An 11,981-nucleotide genomic window follows, 5' to 3' on the forward strand; every position below is an offset into this window, starting at 1 on the left:
GTGAATTGATAGAACAGATTCCTGATAAGATAAGATAAGATAAGATAATAATGATTTTTGCTTTCATCATTCTTTAGGTTTTTGTAGGCCTGTTATTTTTAATATATTCTCCATCTTATCGGGTTAACGAGCAGCTCATGAGACTCAGTCATAGATGCTGGTGCATGATCATGATTTAAATGAGCCGGATGAAAACCTCACATTATTATGACCTTCGTGAGGGTTTTAGGTCTGTTTCAGAAAGGCGCTTCTTCTTGAAAAAGCAAGTCTCTGTCTTCTACGGGAAGCACACTAGGACATTCTTCCCACAATGCGGGGCAAGGTTGCCATGGTAGCAGCTGTTGTTAAACACTGTTGAACAGTAGCTAACTTTTGCTATTGTAGCTAGTACGCGTTACTTTCACGTGTTTTTGAAAATACTTTAATTTAATAGTTATTTCCACAATTTCCTCTGTTTTTCGCGATCAGGGCATCCATGTCAAAGTATAAGGTAAACAGAAAGAAGCGACATTGTTCCTATAACAAAGATGTGGATGTGGTATTGCCTAGCTACTAGAGTTATAACTTATGGGGTACATAAGCTAATAATTTAATAATAAAAGCAGAAGAGTGCTGTGCTGGGTTCTATTCAGTTGTCTGAAAAACACACTCGTAGACTTTTGGTTATCCCCACTTTGTGGCCTTAACACTGAAATAAAGTAGTAAAACATGAGAGGCACAAATTAGGAGGAAGCTGGGGTTAAGCAGCCATTTGCAAATTCAGAAAAAATGCGAATTGATTATATTTTATAATATCTTGCAACTTCAGACTCAGTTACCAATTGAGCTTGAAGTTGTCAAGTGCTGGTAAAGCTAAATTTTGTCGCTCCTCAAGATCACTGAGTTTCTTTTTGCTTCCTTTACCCTTACAGGCATATGGATACAAAGGCTCCTGTGAAGAGCGGTAAGTGTTGTTCCTAATTTGATTGCACATTTAAGAGTGCATGTACTGGTAGCACTGACTGTGATGCAGTGTTTCCTCAGGGAAGGAAGAAGCTGTGTGCGCTACAAATGTGGCCTGCCTTGTAACACCATACAAGATGTCTTGCACCAAAGACCAAACTGGATTGAGGTTAAAGAGTGAGTAGATTGATATTTTAGAAAAACTGTGGAATTATGTGCAGGAATGCATATATAGAAGGAAATCAGAAACATTCTCCAGAGAATGCTACACCAGGGATGGATGGCAGTGGTGTCTTTGATCCTGTTTTTTTTCTTTACTCCTCCTCACAGTGATGGTGAGTGGGACTTCAACTGGTGTGATGTGGGATGGCTGAGGGAAAATTTCGATCATACATACATGGAGGAGCACGTAAGGATAAACCACTTTCGCAACCATTATGAGGTGAGGTATCATCAGCCTGTGGTCGCATGTAACTGTTAAATGGACATTTTAGCAGTTAGCAAATCGTTTTCTTTGTTTCTATGTTTTGCACTACAGCTGACTCGCAAAAATCTCATGGTGAAAAACCTCAAGAGATACCAGAAAAAGCTTGAAAGGGAAGTTGGTCGCATAGAAGCATCCAACTGTGATTTTTTCCCTTGCACTTTTGCACTGCCCAGCGAGTATCATCTCTTTGTAGAGGAATTCAATCGAAGCCCTGGCAGCACCTGGATCATGAAGCCGGTTAGTTAAAAAAAAAAAACAAGCAAGGAAAAAAAGTAATCAGGTGCAAAAACAAAAAATTATATATTTTTATGACCTCAGAAAGTAAAAATAAATTATAACCATGTTGCTCTGATGTCATGAAAATGTCTCTCTATGTCTAGGTTGGAAAATCTCAAGGCAAAGGCATTTTTCTGTTCAGAAAACTGAAAGACATCATAGAGTGGAAGAAGGTGAGGTTATGTAAAGAACTGGCTGTAAGTTAAACTGCTAAAAGGAGACATTTGGAGAGTCTGATTGATTAATACTCACACAGGATGGGTCCCGCTCAGAGGAACAAAAGGACGGAGTTCAAGTGAAAAGCTATGTGGCACAGCGCTATATAGAGAACCCTTATTTAATCAATGGTAATGATCATGCAAAAAATATACAATTTAGTATAATTAATTTAGATTTATTATTTAGAAAATAGATGCCCACATACTTGCTTCATTACTTTTTATGCTTTTTTTTCCCCAACAGGCAGAAAGTTTGATCTGAGGGTCTATGTGCTGGTCACATCAGTATGTACTGATCCCTGTAGCTTGCATAGTTTTATATAAAACGTAAAATCTGCTGCATGTTAAAATCAGTTTGTCTCTCTTTCAGTATGTGCCCCTGAAAGCCTGGCTGTATCGAGACGGCTTTGCCCGCTTCTCAGGCACTCGCTTTTCCCTCAGCAGTATTGATGACAAGTGTATCCCTTTTTATGGTATTGTTGTATTTATTAGCATTAATTTGAATGCTAATGCATTTATTAATATATGTTTTGCTCTGCGTTATCAGCACAGTCAATTCATTTAATGAATTTAGGCTCTGTCTAATGAAATGGTCATGTAAAATCAATTTTAAATAGCTCTGTTTGGCCACATTTCTTAGACTGTTGCATCCTAATTTTTTTTTTTTTTTTTGTCCATGTTGAATCACATCAGTAAAGTTTTCTCCTTAGCAACGATTTTCAGATATGCATCTCACCAATGTGTCTGTTCAAAAAACAGCACCTGACTATGATCACGAGAAGGTGTGTAATTCAGGAACCTCAAAGAAAAAGAGCTAATGTTACCTTTACGCTCATGTTCTGAAACATCCCTGTTTTAAATGGCTTTTATCTCTTTATTGCTGCATTGTTTCATCCAACGATAAGTAGGGATGCAAGTGGCAGATGCAACAGCTTCGAAGATACCTGACCGCAAAACACGGCAGAGAGGTCGTCGAAACCCTATTTAAAGAGATGGACAACATCTTTGTCCGCAGTCTGCAGAGTGTACAAAAGGTCATTATTAATGACAAACACTGCTTTGAGCTCTATGGTTATGACATACTACTGGATCAGGACCTCAAACCGTAAGTCTGTAAACACATGCCAACACAGCATATTTACATGCATTTCTAAATAGACACTACTAAAGCGTGCATGCTCATGCTTAAGAATTTTTGGGTTTCTCAATGGCCTTTAATAACTTGTATTACATATTCATAAAATAAAACTGATATATATACCTAAGGTAGGAGAATTCACTAGAAATGCATGAATAACCACTAAAGAAATGCTCAGCATATCTGATAAAATGAGAGTTGGCTGTGCTAAATTACAGCACACAGATTAATTAAAGCACCTCTGTCCACTGCAGATACTAACCATCGTTAATGAACCGTCTGCTGTACCTGTGGACTGGCCCACAGTGGCTCGAAAGTAAATGTTTGCTGAACATAATCAACCCTTCATCTTTCCTTAGGTGGTTAATTGAGGTGAATGCCTCTCCATCACACATGCCCAGCTGTCAGGAGGATTATGAGATGAAATGCAGACTGCTGGAAGACACTTTGAATGTTGTGGATATGGAGGGAAGGTAAAGACCTCGTTCATATGGTTTTCCGTTTTTGTCATTAAGGAGCAGAGTTTGAGGGCTTCCTCTCCCTGCAGTCATTTTATATGGTCTGAGCCTAGATTATAGCACATTTAAAAGTTAAGAATGTGGGTGTGAAGAAGCACTTTTGAAAAGCTTACCAACATTAAACATCTCACTTCCATTTCCTTTTTTTCCATACTGCATTCTAATGGTCTGTTTTCTCCTTAGACTCACTGGGAAGGAGAAGAGAGTGGGTGGCTACGATCTCATGTGGAATGATGGTCCTGTCTACAGAGAGGATGCCAACCTACAAACATATGGCAGCTCCGGTTTCACAGCTAACACACATCTAGGTAACCTAAATGTGCGGCTTCTGTTTTTTTTTTCCTTTTCTTTCGAGGCAACAGTAATTTCCATTCTAAGGACCTCTTCTTTGTTGCAGGGTGTGTGAACGACAGAGAGAAACAGCTTCGCCAGCTTCTAAAACCATTTCCATGCCAAAGGAAGGCATAATCAGATTGAGATTTTCTACTACAATGCTGCTACTCCAGTACTTAGTGTTAAAGATCCAGTGATCAGGGTGGCATTGAGGGGTCTATCAAGCAGTCAGCTATGGGGAAAAACATATCTAATCCTTTATACAGAGTTATCTGTGCAGATCTGATACTTAAAATCTACTACAAACCTTGTAATTACCCTACATTATATTCAACAAGAAATACACTAGTGCAGAGGGTTTTGCTTATGAATCCAACAATCAATGTGCTTGAATGGCAGCATGTGTTTGCATATTTGCATGCACAATGTCAATGACAAAAACAGTTGTGAATCTGGCATAATTTTTTTCAGGTGCTACAAAGAATGACCAACAGACCAGTACCGCTTGTGTGCAAAACATTTATTTCTATGCCTTACAAATACTCGCATTCAACATTGAGAAAATACTGTACATACCACAATCTTTCTGCGTGCATGTCAATGTAATGTACACATTTAGAACAACACTGCCACTCCAGGCCCCTTATCTATGGCTTTGATAGTTTACATAGATATTTAAGTTAAGAGGTGCAGTCAGAATAAGTAGCACATTTACATCGGTGTCGTGTTTTCATGAATCAAGTGCACATATAATCACAAGAAACAGATAAAATACTCATGTAAACACAGTGTCCTACAGACGTCAAGTATGGGATATGGAGGTGATACGTAGGACATTACAGCCTAGTAGCTATGATCCTCTGAACTTCCATTGAATCCTGGGAATGACACAAAGTTACATTCAGGTCTTTTTCTTTGCGTTTTTCTTTTTGTGCGTGACAGTGTAAACAGCAATGATGATGGGAAAAAAAAGAAGAAGAAAAAGAAAGTACAAGTCAACCACAGCACTTCTGATAAATATAACTATGGCATATAAAATTTGGAAAAATATGCATTTACATTCGTAGCAAACATTACACCGTCTTCAATGATAGAAAGAGCTCAGCTCTATGCAAAATACAGTATATTATCATAACTACAATTCAAGCTGTTCAAACATGAAAAGCCCTTGTAACCGAAAATGTAAAACCATATCACAAATATATCTGGAACAGACCACATTACTGCAGTACCCCACCACTTACTGTGCCTCCTTCTTTTCACCTAAACTTGCTTTAACTTAAAATGTGTCTTAAAACATGGAGGCACCAAAGAAACAAGAAAAAGCAACATTGAGAAAAAAAAAATAAGAACATTGAAAACAAATACATTCCAACATTCAAAAATTGCACTGAAACAGCTATGGTCGTATTTGATGGTTGAAACATAGTGACCTCTGTTTATCTTCACTGTGGATTACTTATGTTGAAAACTGGCCACAGAGACAGTAAATGCTTATTTTAACATTAGAGGATTACTGAGCAATGACTGTGCAGTGCAATAGTTTTATTTATTTATTCATTGTACACAAAAGCTTTACTTTTTTGAATAATAGCAGTGTTCAGGCTCATAGTGAGCCATATAACTATAACTGTACATTCTGAATTAAATGCAGCGTATATAGTTCTGCTCTATTTAAATGTCGAGTTATCTTTGCTGTTTTTTTTCTGTATTCTAGCTGCACGATTGCTGATGGTTTCGACCTTTAAAGGCTGTACACCACTTACTGATTTAGCTGTACAACAGTTAGAACATGTTAGTATTACACAGTTTACACAGAAAGCAAGCATAGGTTCAAGCTCCTGTACCGAGTAACCTCTAAGGAAAGCACTATATTGCAGCTCTACAGGGGTTACTTTGCGACAAAGTGCACATTTTTTGTTTTGCCGCACTGCTTACTACTGACCGGGGCTTTGGGGAGAGAGGACAGGTCTTTAGCGGCTCTTTTCATGGCTGTTTTAGAGGCCTGACCTACTGCCTCTGTCTTCTGCCAGTCCCTCTCCTCTTTCTTGGATGTCATGGTCTCTCTCTTACTTGCAGCAAAAGCACGTTTTTCTGCACCAGTTGCTTTCATGCCACCAGCCTCCTTTTTAACATCTGTCTCAGAGTTAGCTCTGACACGGCTTTTCCTCGCTTGACCTCTGCTGTTTGGGTTAGTGCCAGATTCCTGTGGTAGTTTACGGGCATTGCCTGCAGCCTGCATTTGCCTGTGGTGACTCTTTCCAGCTGAGGGGCTAACTGGGGTGTGAGCCCCTCCCACACTTCCACCTTGCCCTCCTGGGCTCCTACCTTCTGTGGAGGGAGCTCGGGTCTCACTGCTGCTCCTTTTTGTTGGTGCACCGGGTCTGGCTCTGCGCTCAAGCAGTGGGCTGAGTCGTGAGTGGCGCTGGTAGGCATAAGCAGAGCAGCTTCCGTTGCACAATGGGTAGCGAATGTGACAGTGAGGACAGACTGGAAAGCGGGAGACCTGGTGCTGGGTTGAGGCAGGTGATGGGGGGTTGTTGACAGGTGCAAATGGGAATGCTCGCTGGGTGTGTCGCAGCCCTTTTGGGGAGTTGAGTCGGGATGGTGGAGCTGTGTGAGGCCTGGGTTGATGAGCTGTTGTGGCAGAGGAGAAGCCCTGTGGCCTTGGGCGGCTCCCGGGCGGACGGCTGCTCTCTGCTTGGACCGTTTGAATCTGGAGCCACTCCAGCTGGAGGAGCTTCTCCAGGTACTTCTCCAAGGGCCCTACTGGCTTGGGCCGGGGGGCACCACGACCCTCTGTATGCAGAAACACTGCCAGCTGTCTCAGACTCCAACTGTTAAAGGGAGGAGGAAGAAAGTCTGGGTAACTGTAGCTGGGTTTCTCGTTCTCATCTTCATCACCCACTGCCCCATGGGGTCCCGGAAAGTCTGGGGGAAAGTCGCTAGAGTTGATGATCTCTGCCCGGAGGTTGAGATGGGGAGGGGTGCAGGGAGTGCATGGGGAGGGCAGAACTGGAAGCCTTTCAGAGTCCGACAGATCACTGGCACTGTCTGTGTCATCATCCTTGTGATTGTAGTGCTGCTGGAGTGCCTCAGGAGTGGGAGCCGGGGAGTGCATCAGGGGCTGAGGCGGCACTTGCCGTACTCCTGATATGGGAGAGAGAGGCAGGGAGAGGGCTCGCCGATTTTTCCCCATCCCCCCACGGTTTTGCTGGAGCTCGCTGCTGCATTGGGCCACACGTTGATTTTCTCGCTTTTCCTCCTTCCTGTGTGCATAAGATTGCTTGCGGAGCTGAGGTCTCAAATCCCCTTCTTCTTCGGGGCTGTAAGGAGACAGACGAGGAAAAGCTGTTGGGGATTTAGGGATTTACAAAGCAATCGCAAAGCATGCAAACCCCCAACTCCACTCTTACCTGGACACTTTGCTTGTATTGCGTGTAGTGCAAGACTTCACTCTGGCACCTTTTGATTGTGCACCCTGTAAAACAATCTCTCATTACTTCTGCTTTATGTACACAGTTAGGAACTCATGAGGCAACACTATCTTGTTATCAACTAATAAAAATAATAATTATGTTGTATACATTTACATCCCTTTACTTTATCAGGGTATCATTTACATACCCTGTGCACTGTTGTCACCGTGTCCTTATCTTGACCTGATCCTGGGAGACCATTTTTCATTTGGCCCACAGATTTCTTCGTCTTGTTACCCTTCTTTGAACTGCAAAAACATAACACGGGTTTGTTAGGATCGCTTTCGCGTCAGGGATACAAATAAAAAGAAAAAAAAACGTGCAATACCCGTCAGCGTAAACGAGGCCTACCTGGTTACTGTCCCGCTGTTTTCGGTATTTTTCACCCGAATCTTCTCTTTGGAAACGACGCGTTTCAGTGTCGTGGATGCTGTGCGCTCCTGCATGATGGGCCCCATGTTGCAGCACAGTCGGGGATGATTGTTGCTTTCGAGTCCGACGCAGTTAAATCACACGGTAGCTAAAGAACCCAACCGACATCTCGGATCACATATTCCAGTCTGATAATGAGGCTAAAAACACCCATTTTCTCAAAAATGCTGCAGTGCATCGTGCGTAGATGTCAAGCGTCCCCTGTATCCGCAGGTTGAAACGCGTCCTCCTGGTCCCAGTCGTACGGCCCCGCTGCTCGATCGCAAATCAGCTGTTATTTGAATCGCTTGCTGACAGCTGACGCGTCTCCTTCCCCGATGTCGTCTTCATCGCCATTACAAATGCAAGACGGTGACACGGCGCAAACGCTTTGTTTGGCTCGCCGTCCCAGTCAGATAGGTTTGTTTACCTGCTGCTGACTGGCTCGCCTGTTCGTGTCGAAGCGAGCGTCAGCGGTGCATCATGGGACTTGCAGTTAAAAGCGCGCTGGCTTCATTTTAAAGCGTTTGCGGAAGCCCTTTTTTTGCAGAGTCTTGCTTGCAGTCGATAAGCAAATGGAGTGCACAAGATGGGATCCGATGAGGACCGTGTCCCAGAGAAGGAGTTAAAAAGCGTGAACTCGCACCCGCTTCATTTGAAGTACTCAATCACCCATGCGACGTCATTCTGGTCCTTGTGTAGGTTCCTGTTAACTGCGAGCACGTCAGCTGATCTGTATAAAGCTCACGCTGAATGCATGTATGGGATGTTGGAGAGCAATGAAGGGAGGTAGCAGTTACAAATCAGGCTACGCAGTTGCAACCAATAATAACAGGCACTACACTGTGCACGGAAACACGCAGCACTGATAATACTACTCTACATGGAGGATCGAGATTGGGCTGCTTCCTGCAGCTTAGACGTGACTGACTCTTCACATCTTTACATGGTGAGGTGATGTCAACGTCTGATTGCAGCAAGTGATGTTAAAGGCAGTTTCAGGAATACTGCAGTCATTTAGAGAGACAGAAAAAGACCGTATGCATGCATGCATGCGGGCACGTACTTCCCGAGTACACGCCCACTCTTTACTGTTTAAACGTCAAAGTTGCTCTGTTGAAAGTTGCTTCACTGTTTGTTGCATTTACTAAGCTAATGCTGAAGCTTATGCTTTTAACGCGAGTAAAATTTGCACCTAACTAAATACTTCCCAACTTTACAGGTGAACTGAACCCCTGTTCTCACCAGACATGGATAAAGGGTGGTTTATTGGACTTGAAAGGATTCCTCCAGCACAGTCTCAACAGAGGAGGTCGTGTGTTACTATTAACTTGACTGAAATGCTCCGGGCTGACAAGCCTAATGCGCAGAAGAAGCCAGTTCCAATCCGCCCCCCGAGCCCCAGAGTTTCGTTCCCAAAACAACAGTTTCACCGCAGTCTCTCCTGTGAACCTACACCTAAACCCATCATCCGTCAGCGGTCGCACTCGCTGCCTTCTGCCACTGACAAGAAGAAGCAGTGCAGAAGTGTTGGTGTACGGTTTGTTGACTCTTTGGGACTGGACCTGGAAGACGTCAAGATATTTAAATCGGGAGAGGATCCACTTGTGCCCCATCATGTTACCTTTAGACTGTTGATGAGTGCAGAGATGGCAGATGGAAGACATATGGAGATTTCTTTGCCATACCTGAAGCCAGCATTTGCCCAGCAACCTGGAGACCATCCAGGATTCCTGCATCGTCTCCATGAGCAGAAAGTTTGCCTTGAGAGAGTCCTGTGTTTTGAGCTGGGGGTCATCGGAATCACCCAAGTCCTCAATTTGGACTTTGAGAAAGATGTGATGGCTCGTTATTCATTTACAGGGTGGAAGAGCTGCGCAGAAGCTAAGGCCTCTTGGGTGTCCAGCATCACTAAGAACTGTGAGGGCAGAATGGGCCAAATCAGCTGCGATACATTTCGTTTTCATCTGCCTGTACCTCCATTCCTGCAACCCGAAGCAGTGTTAGAGTTTGCCATTCAGTACAAAGTCTGTGGTGCTGAGTACTGGGACAACAACGATGGAAAGAATTACAAGTTAATTTGCAAGAACTACAAGCTCTCTGTGCCCAAAGAATGCGAGGATAGCATGGTGCACTTCACTTAGTATGCACACAAAAGGGAGAAGAGTTTGAGCATTAGAACACTTAATGATTACATGTAGCAATATCTATACAAAAAACACTTGGTAAACACATCATCTGCCAAGGCCATTTGGGGTAATTTTTGCAATTTTTAACCAATCTGCATAAAAATTAAATCTTTGAGCGTGCTACAGCTTGCCATAAAATCCTTTGGGATTTGGCTTTTTTGTGGGGATTTTTTGTGTATTGTTAATGGCAATAAGATAAAGAAATGCACTGATGGAGCCATAACCACACGCAGGAAACTGTTCATGCTCTTAGTAGTGCTGGCATAGTAGTAGTTTGAATAAAACACACACACACACACACAAGTGCACTTACACCTGGTGCCAGCTTTACTGCCAGTTGTATTTTTGTTTGTAAAAATTGCACTGAATTGTTATATTTTCCTAATAAAAGTTGCACTTCAGTGTGGGAACATCCCGTACAAAATTGTTTGGTGAAACTGAAATTAATGGACTTCACAGTTCAGGCTTTCTACCAGCTGGATGTTGGTCTTCTGGACCGGTTTGCTGAGTTTTCAGGATCTGTATTTGGAAGTCAAATGTTGTCAAAACATGCCATAGATACAGTGTAAATGTTTCTCATGTGCTAAGCCATATTTAGCTTATGAAATGCAGGAGTCCCGCATCTCAAATGGGCTTTAAGATGCCTTTCTAAAAAAGCTGTTATGTATATTCTTAATTACAGAATACTCTAACAAACATGTTTTGTAAATATTTCAGCCATAGGAGAATAAATGACTTCACACTCGAGGGAAATGTAATGTTTTATCTTTGCAAAAGTGGCAGATTCTAAGTAGCAGTAGGCCTACCACACTGTGAAAATACCCACTACCAGCTAAAATCCTGTATTCTAAATCTTACTTAGGTGTGAATATGCAAGTATTATCAGCAGAAACATGCTTCCTGATTGTGTTTTACTTCTATATGTGGTAATGTTGAATTGCTGTTGCCCTGATACCTGTGTGTATTGCATTTCACTGCTGTAATGTTGAAAGTGGGGCTAAGTTTAACTGCTGCTGGGTAGTTTATTGCACAACAATGGATTCTATAGGAACTTGTTAGTAGTGTTGTTGTCCTGTCAGAAAAACAACCATGTTTTTAGCTTTGTAAGTTTTTTTTTTGTTTGGTTTTTTAGGTGTTTAAATACACTATGAGGACAAAAGTACCGGGTCACAGGTCTTTACTCTTTGAATTCATGTGTATAAAACCAAGCATCTATAGCCATATGTTCAGGCTTAGCAAACGTTTGTAAAAGAATTGGTAGTTTTGAAGAGCTCAATTTGAATTTGAGCGTTGTATTGTTATAGGATGCCACATTTTTAAACAGTCATGTCCTGAAATTTTTCCCACCTAGATATTCCACCATTAACCGTAAGAGGTATTTTTGAAAAGTGGAAGTATTTAGAAACCACAGCCACCCACGAAGTGGCAAACCATATAAAGTTACACACCGGGGTTGCTGAGACCTGAGGCACATGGTCCCTAAAAGTTGCCAACGCTCTGCTGAATCATAGGTTTCAGAACTCCAAAACTCCTCTCGCATTAACATAACACCAGGCACTTCTTGATATGGGTTTCCATGGCAAAGCATCTCCTGTAGGTGTAGTTTATCAGGAAGATATCAAGTTAAAAATCACACGGGGGCATAGTATATGTGGTTTTAACTGGACAGAAAGGTATGATCCTGAAAAGTAACTGATAAATAAAGCAGTCAGACAACTGTAGTAGAATAGAAAGTTTTAAAAATGTGAACAAAATAAAGTACAAATAATTACTGTTTACCCTTACATATTACTTATTATACCGTAAAGCAGAAAAAAATCTAAACATGGTTCTTTTGTCCCTAGTGAATAAGCAGATCTATTTCAAATCAGTCAGACTAATGTATTCTAGCCACTGAATCAACTATAAGAGCTGCTGAGAAACAGTGCCTGTATACAGGATTTTTTAAAAATTTATTTAATGTTGTCTTACTGTATTATGAACGGAGGCG

General features: G+C 42.0%; 3 protein-coding genes and 1 long non-coding RNA gene across 5 annotated transcripts; 2 read left to right on the forward strand and 2 right to left on the reverse strand.

Annotated features, from left to right (window-relative positions):
* Positions 1-300: 300 nt before the first annotated feature.
* On the forward strand, positions 301-4,591 carry ttll9 (tubulin tyrosine ligase-like family, member 9). 2 transcript variants are annotated; one of them, XM_013271152.2, is made up of 14 exons: positions 301-490; positions 912-943; positions 1,013-1,119; positions 1,273-1,384; positions 1,481-1,666; positions 1,810-1,878; positions 1,962-2,052; positions 2,168-2,208; positions 2,294-2,381; positions 2,647-2,705; positions 2,832-3,028; positions 3,421-3,534; positions 3,763-3,887; positions 3,977-4,591. In XM_013271152.2, the coding sequence occupies exons 4-14, from the start codon at positions 1,340-1,342 to the stop codon at positions 4,045-4,047; spliced, it is 1,086 nt and encodes a 361-aa protein (XP_013126606.1). In that variant the 5' UTR covers positions 301-490; positions 912-943; positions 1,013-1,119; positions 1,273-1,339; the 3' UTR covers positions 4,048-4,591. The 2 variants fall into 2 exon arrangements, with proteins under 2 accessions (XP_013126606.1, XP_005478295.1); XM_005478238.2 differs by having other exon boundaries at positions 1,024-1,119.
* Positions 4,418-8,102, reverse strand: fam217ba (family with sequence similarity 217 member Ba). The gene is made up of 4 exons (XM_005478237.4): positions 7,743-8,102; positions 7,540-7,639; positions 7,329-7,393; positions 4,418-7,238 (listed from the first exon to the last, which is right to left on the reverse strand). Exons 1-4 carry the CDS (start codon positions 7,847-7,849, stop codon positions 5,804-5,806), a joined length of 1,707 nt encoding a protein of 568 aa, XP_005478294.1. The 5' UTR covers positions 7,850-8,102; the 3' UTR covers positions 4,418-5,803.
* Positions 8,103-8,607: 505 nt separating this feature from the next.
* ppp1r3da (protein phosphatase 1, regulatory subunit 3Da) lies at positions 8,608-10,415 on the forward strand. Its single transcript, XM_005478236.4, has 2 exons — positions 8,608-8,751; positions 9,025-10,415. The coding sequence occupies exon 2, from the start codon at positions 9,053-9,055 to the stop codon at positions 9,944-9,946; it is 894 nt and encodes a 297-aa protein (XP_005478293.1). The 5' UTR covers positions 8,608-8,751; positions 9,025-9,052; the 3' UTR covers positions 9,947-10,415.
* LOC112843235 (uncharacterized) lies at positions 10,113-11,857 on the reverse strand. Its single transcript, XR_003215437.1, has 2 exons — positions 11,440-11,857; positions 10,113-10,510 (listed from the first exon to the last, which is right to left on the reverse strand). It is a non-coding gene; the product is annotated as an uncharacterized LOC112843235 (long non-coding RNA).
* Positions 11,858-11,981: the final 124 nt, after the last annotated feature.

The sequence above is a fragment of the Oreochromis niloticus genome, linkage group LG20 (assembly GCF_001858045.2).
Source record: "Oreochromis niloticus isolate F11D_XX linkage group LG20, O_niloticus_UMD_NMBU, whole genome shotgun sequence".
Classification (NCBI taxonomy): Eukaryota; Metazoa; Chordata; class Actinopteri; order Cichliformes; family Cichlidae; genus Oreochromis; species Oreochromis niloticus.

Excerpts from the sequence above, each read along its gene's own strand:
- ttll9 (XM_005478238.2), top strand. Across the intron at positions 1,667-1,809 it reads GCACCTGGATCATGAAGCCG|GTTGGAAAATCTCAAGGCAA; the intron begins GTTAGTTAAAAA and ends CTCTATGTCTAG. Across the intron at positions 2,209-2,293 it reads TCTATGTGCTGGTCACATCA|TATGTGCCCCTGAAAGCCTG; the intron begins GTATGTACTGAT and ends TCTCTCTTTCAG.
- fam217ba (XM_005478237.4), bottom strand. The coding sequence starts at position 7,849 with ATGGGGCCCATCATGCAGGAGCGCACAGCATCCACGACACTGAAACGC. Across the intron at positions 7,394-7,539 it reads CGGTGACAACAGTGCACAGG|GGTGCACAATCAAAAGGTGC; the intron begins GTATGTAAATGA and ends ATTGTTTTACAG. Across the intron at positions 7,239-7,328 it reads AATACAAGCAAAGTGTCCAG|CCCCGAAGAAGAAGGGGATT; the intron begins GTAAGAGTGGAG and ends GTCTCCTTACAG.
- ppp1r3da (XM_005478236.4), top strand. The coding sequence starts at position 9,053 with ATGGATAAAGGGTGGTTTATTGGACTTGAAAGGATTCCTCCAGCACAG.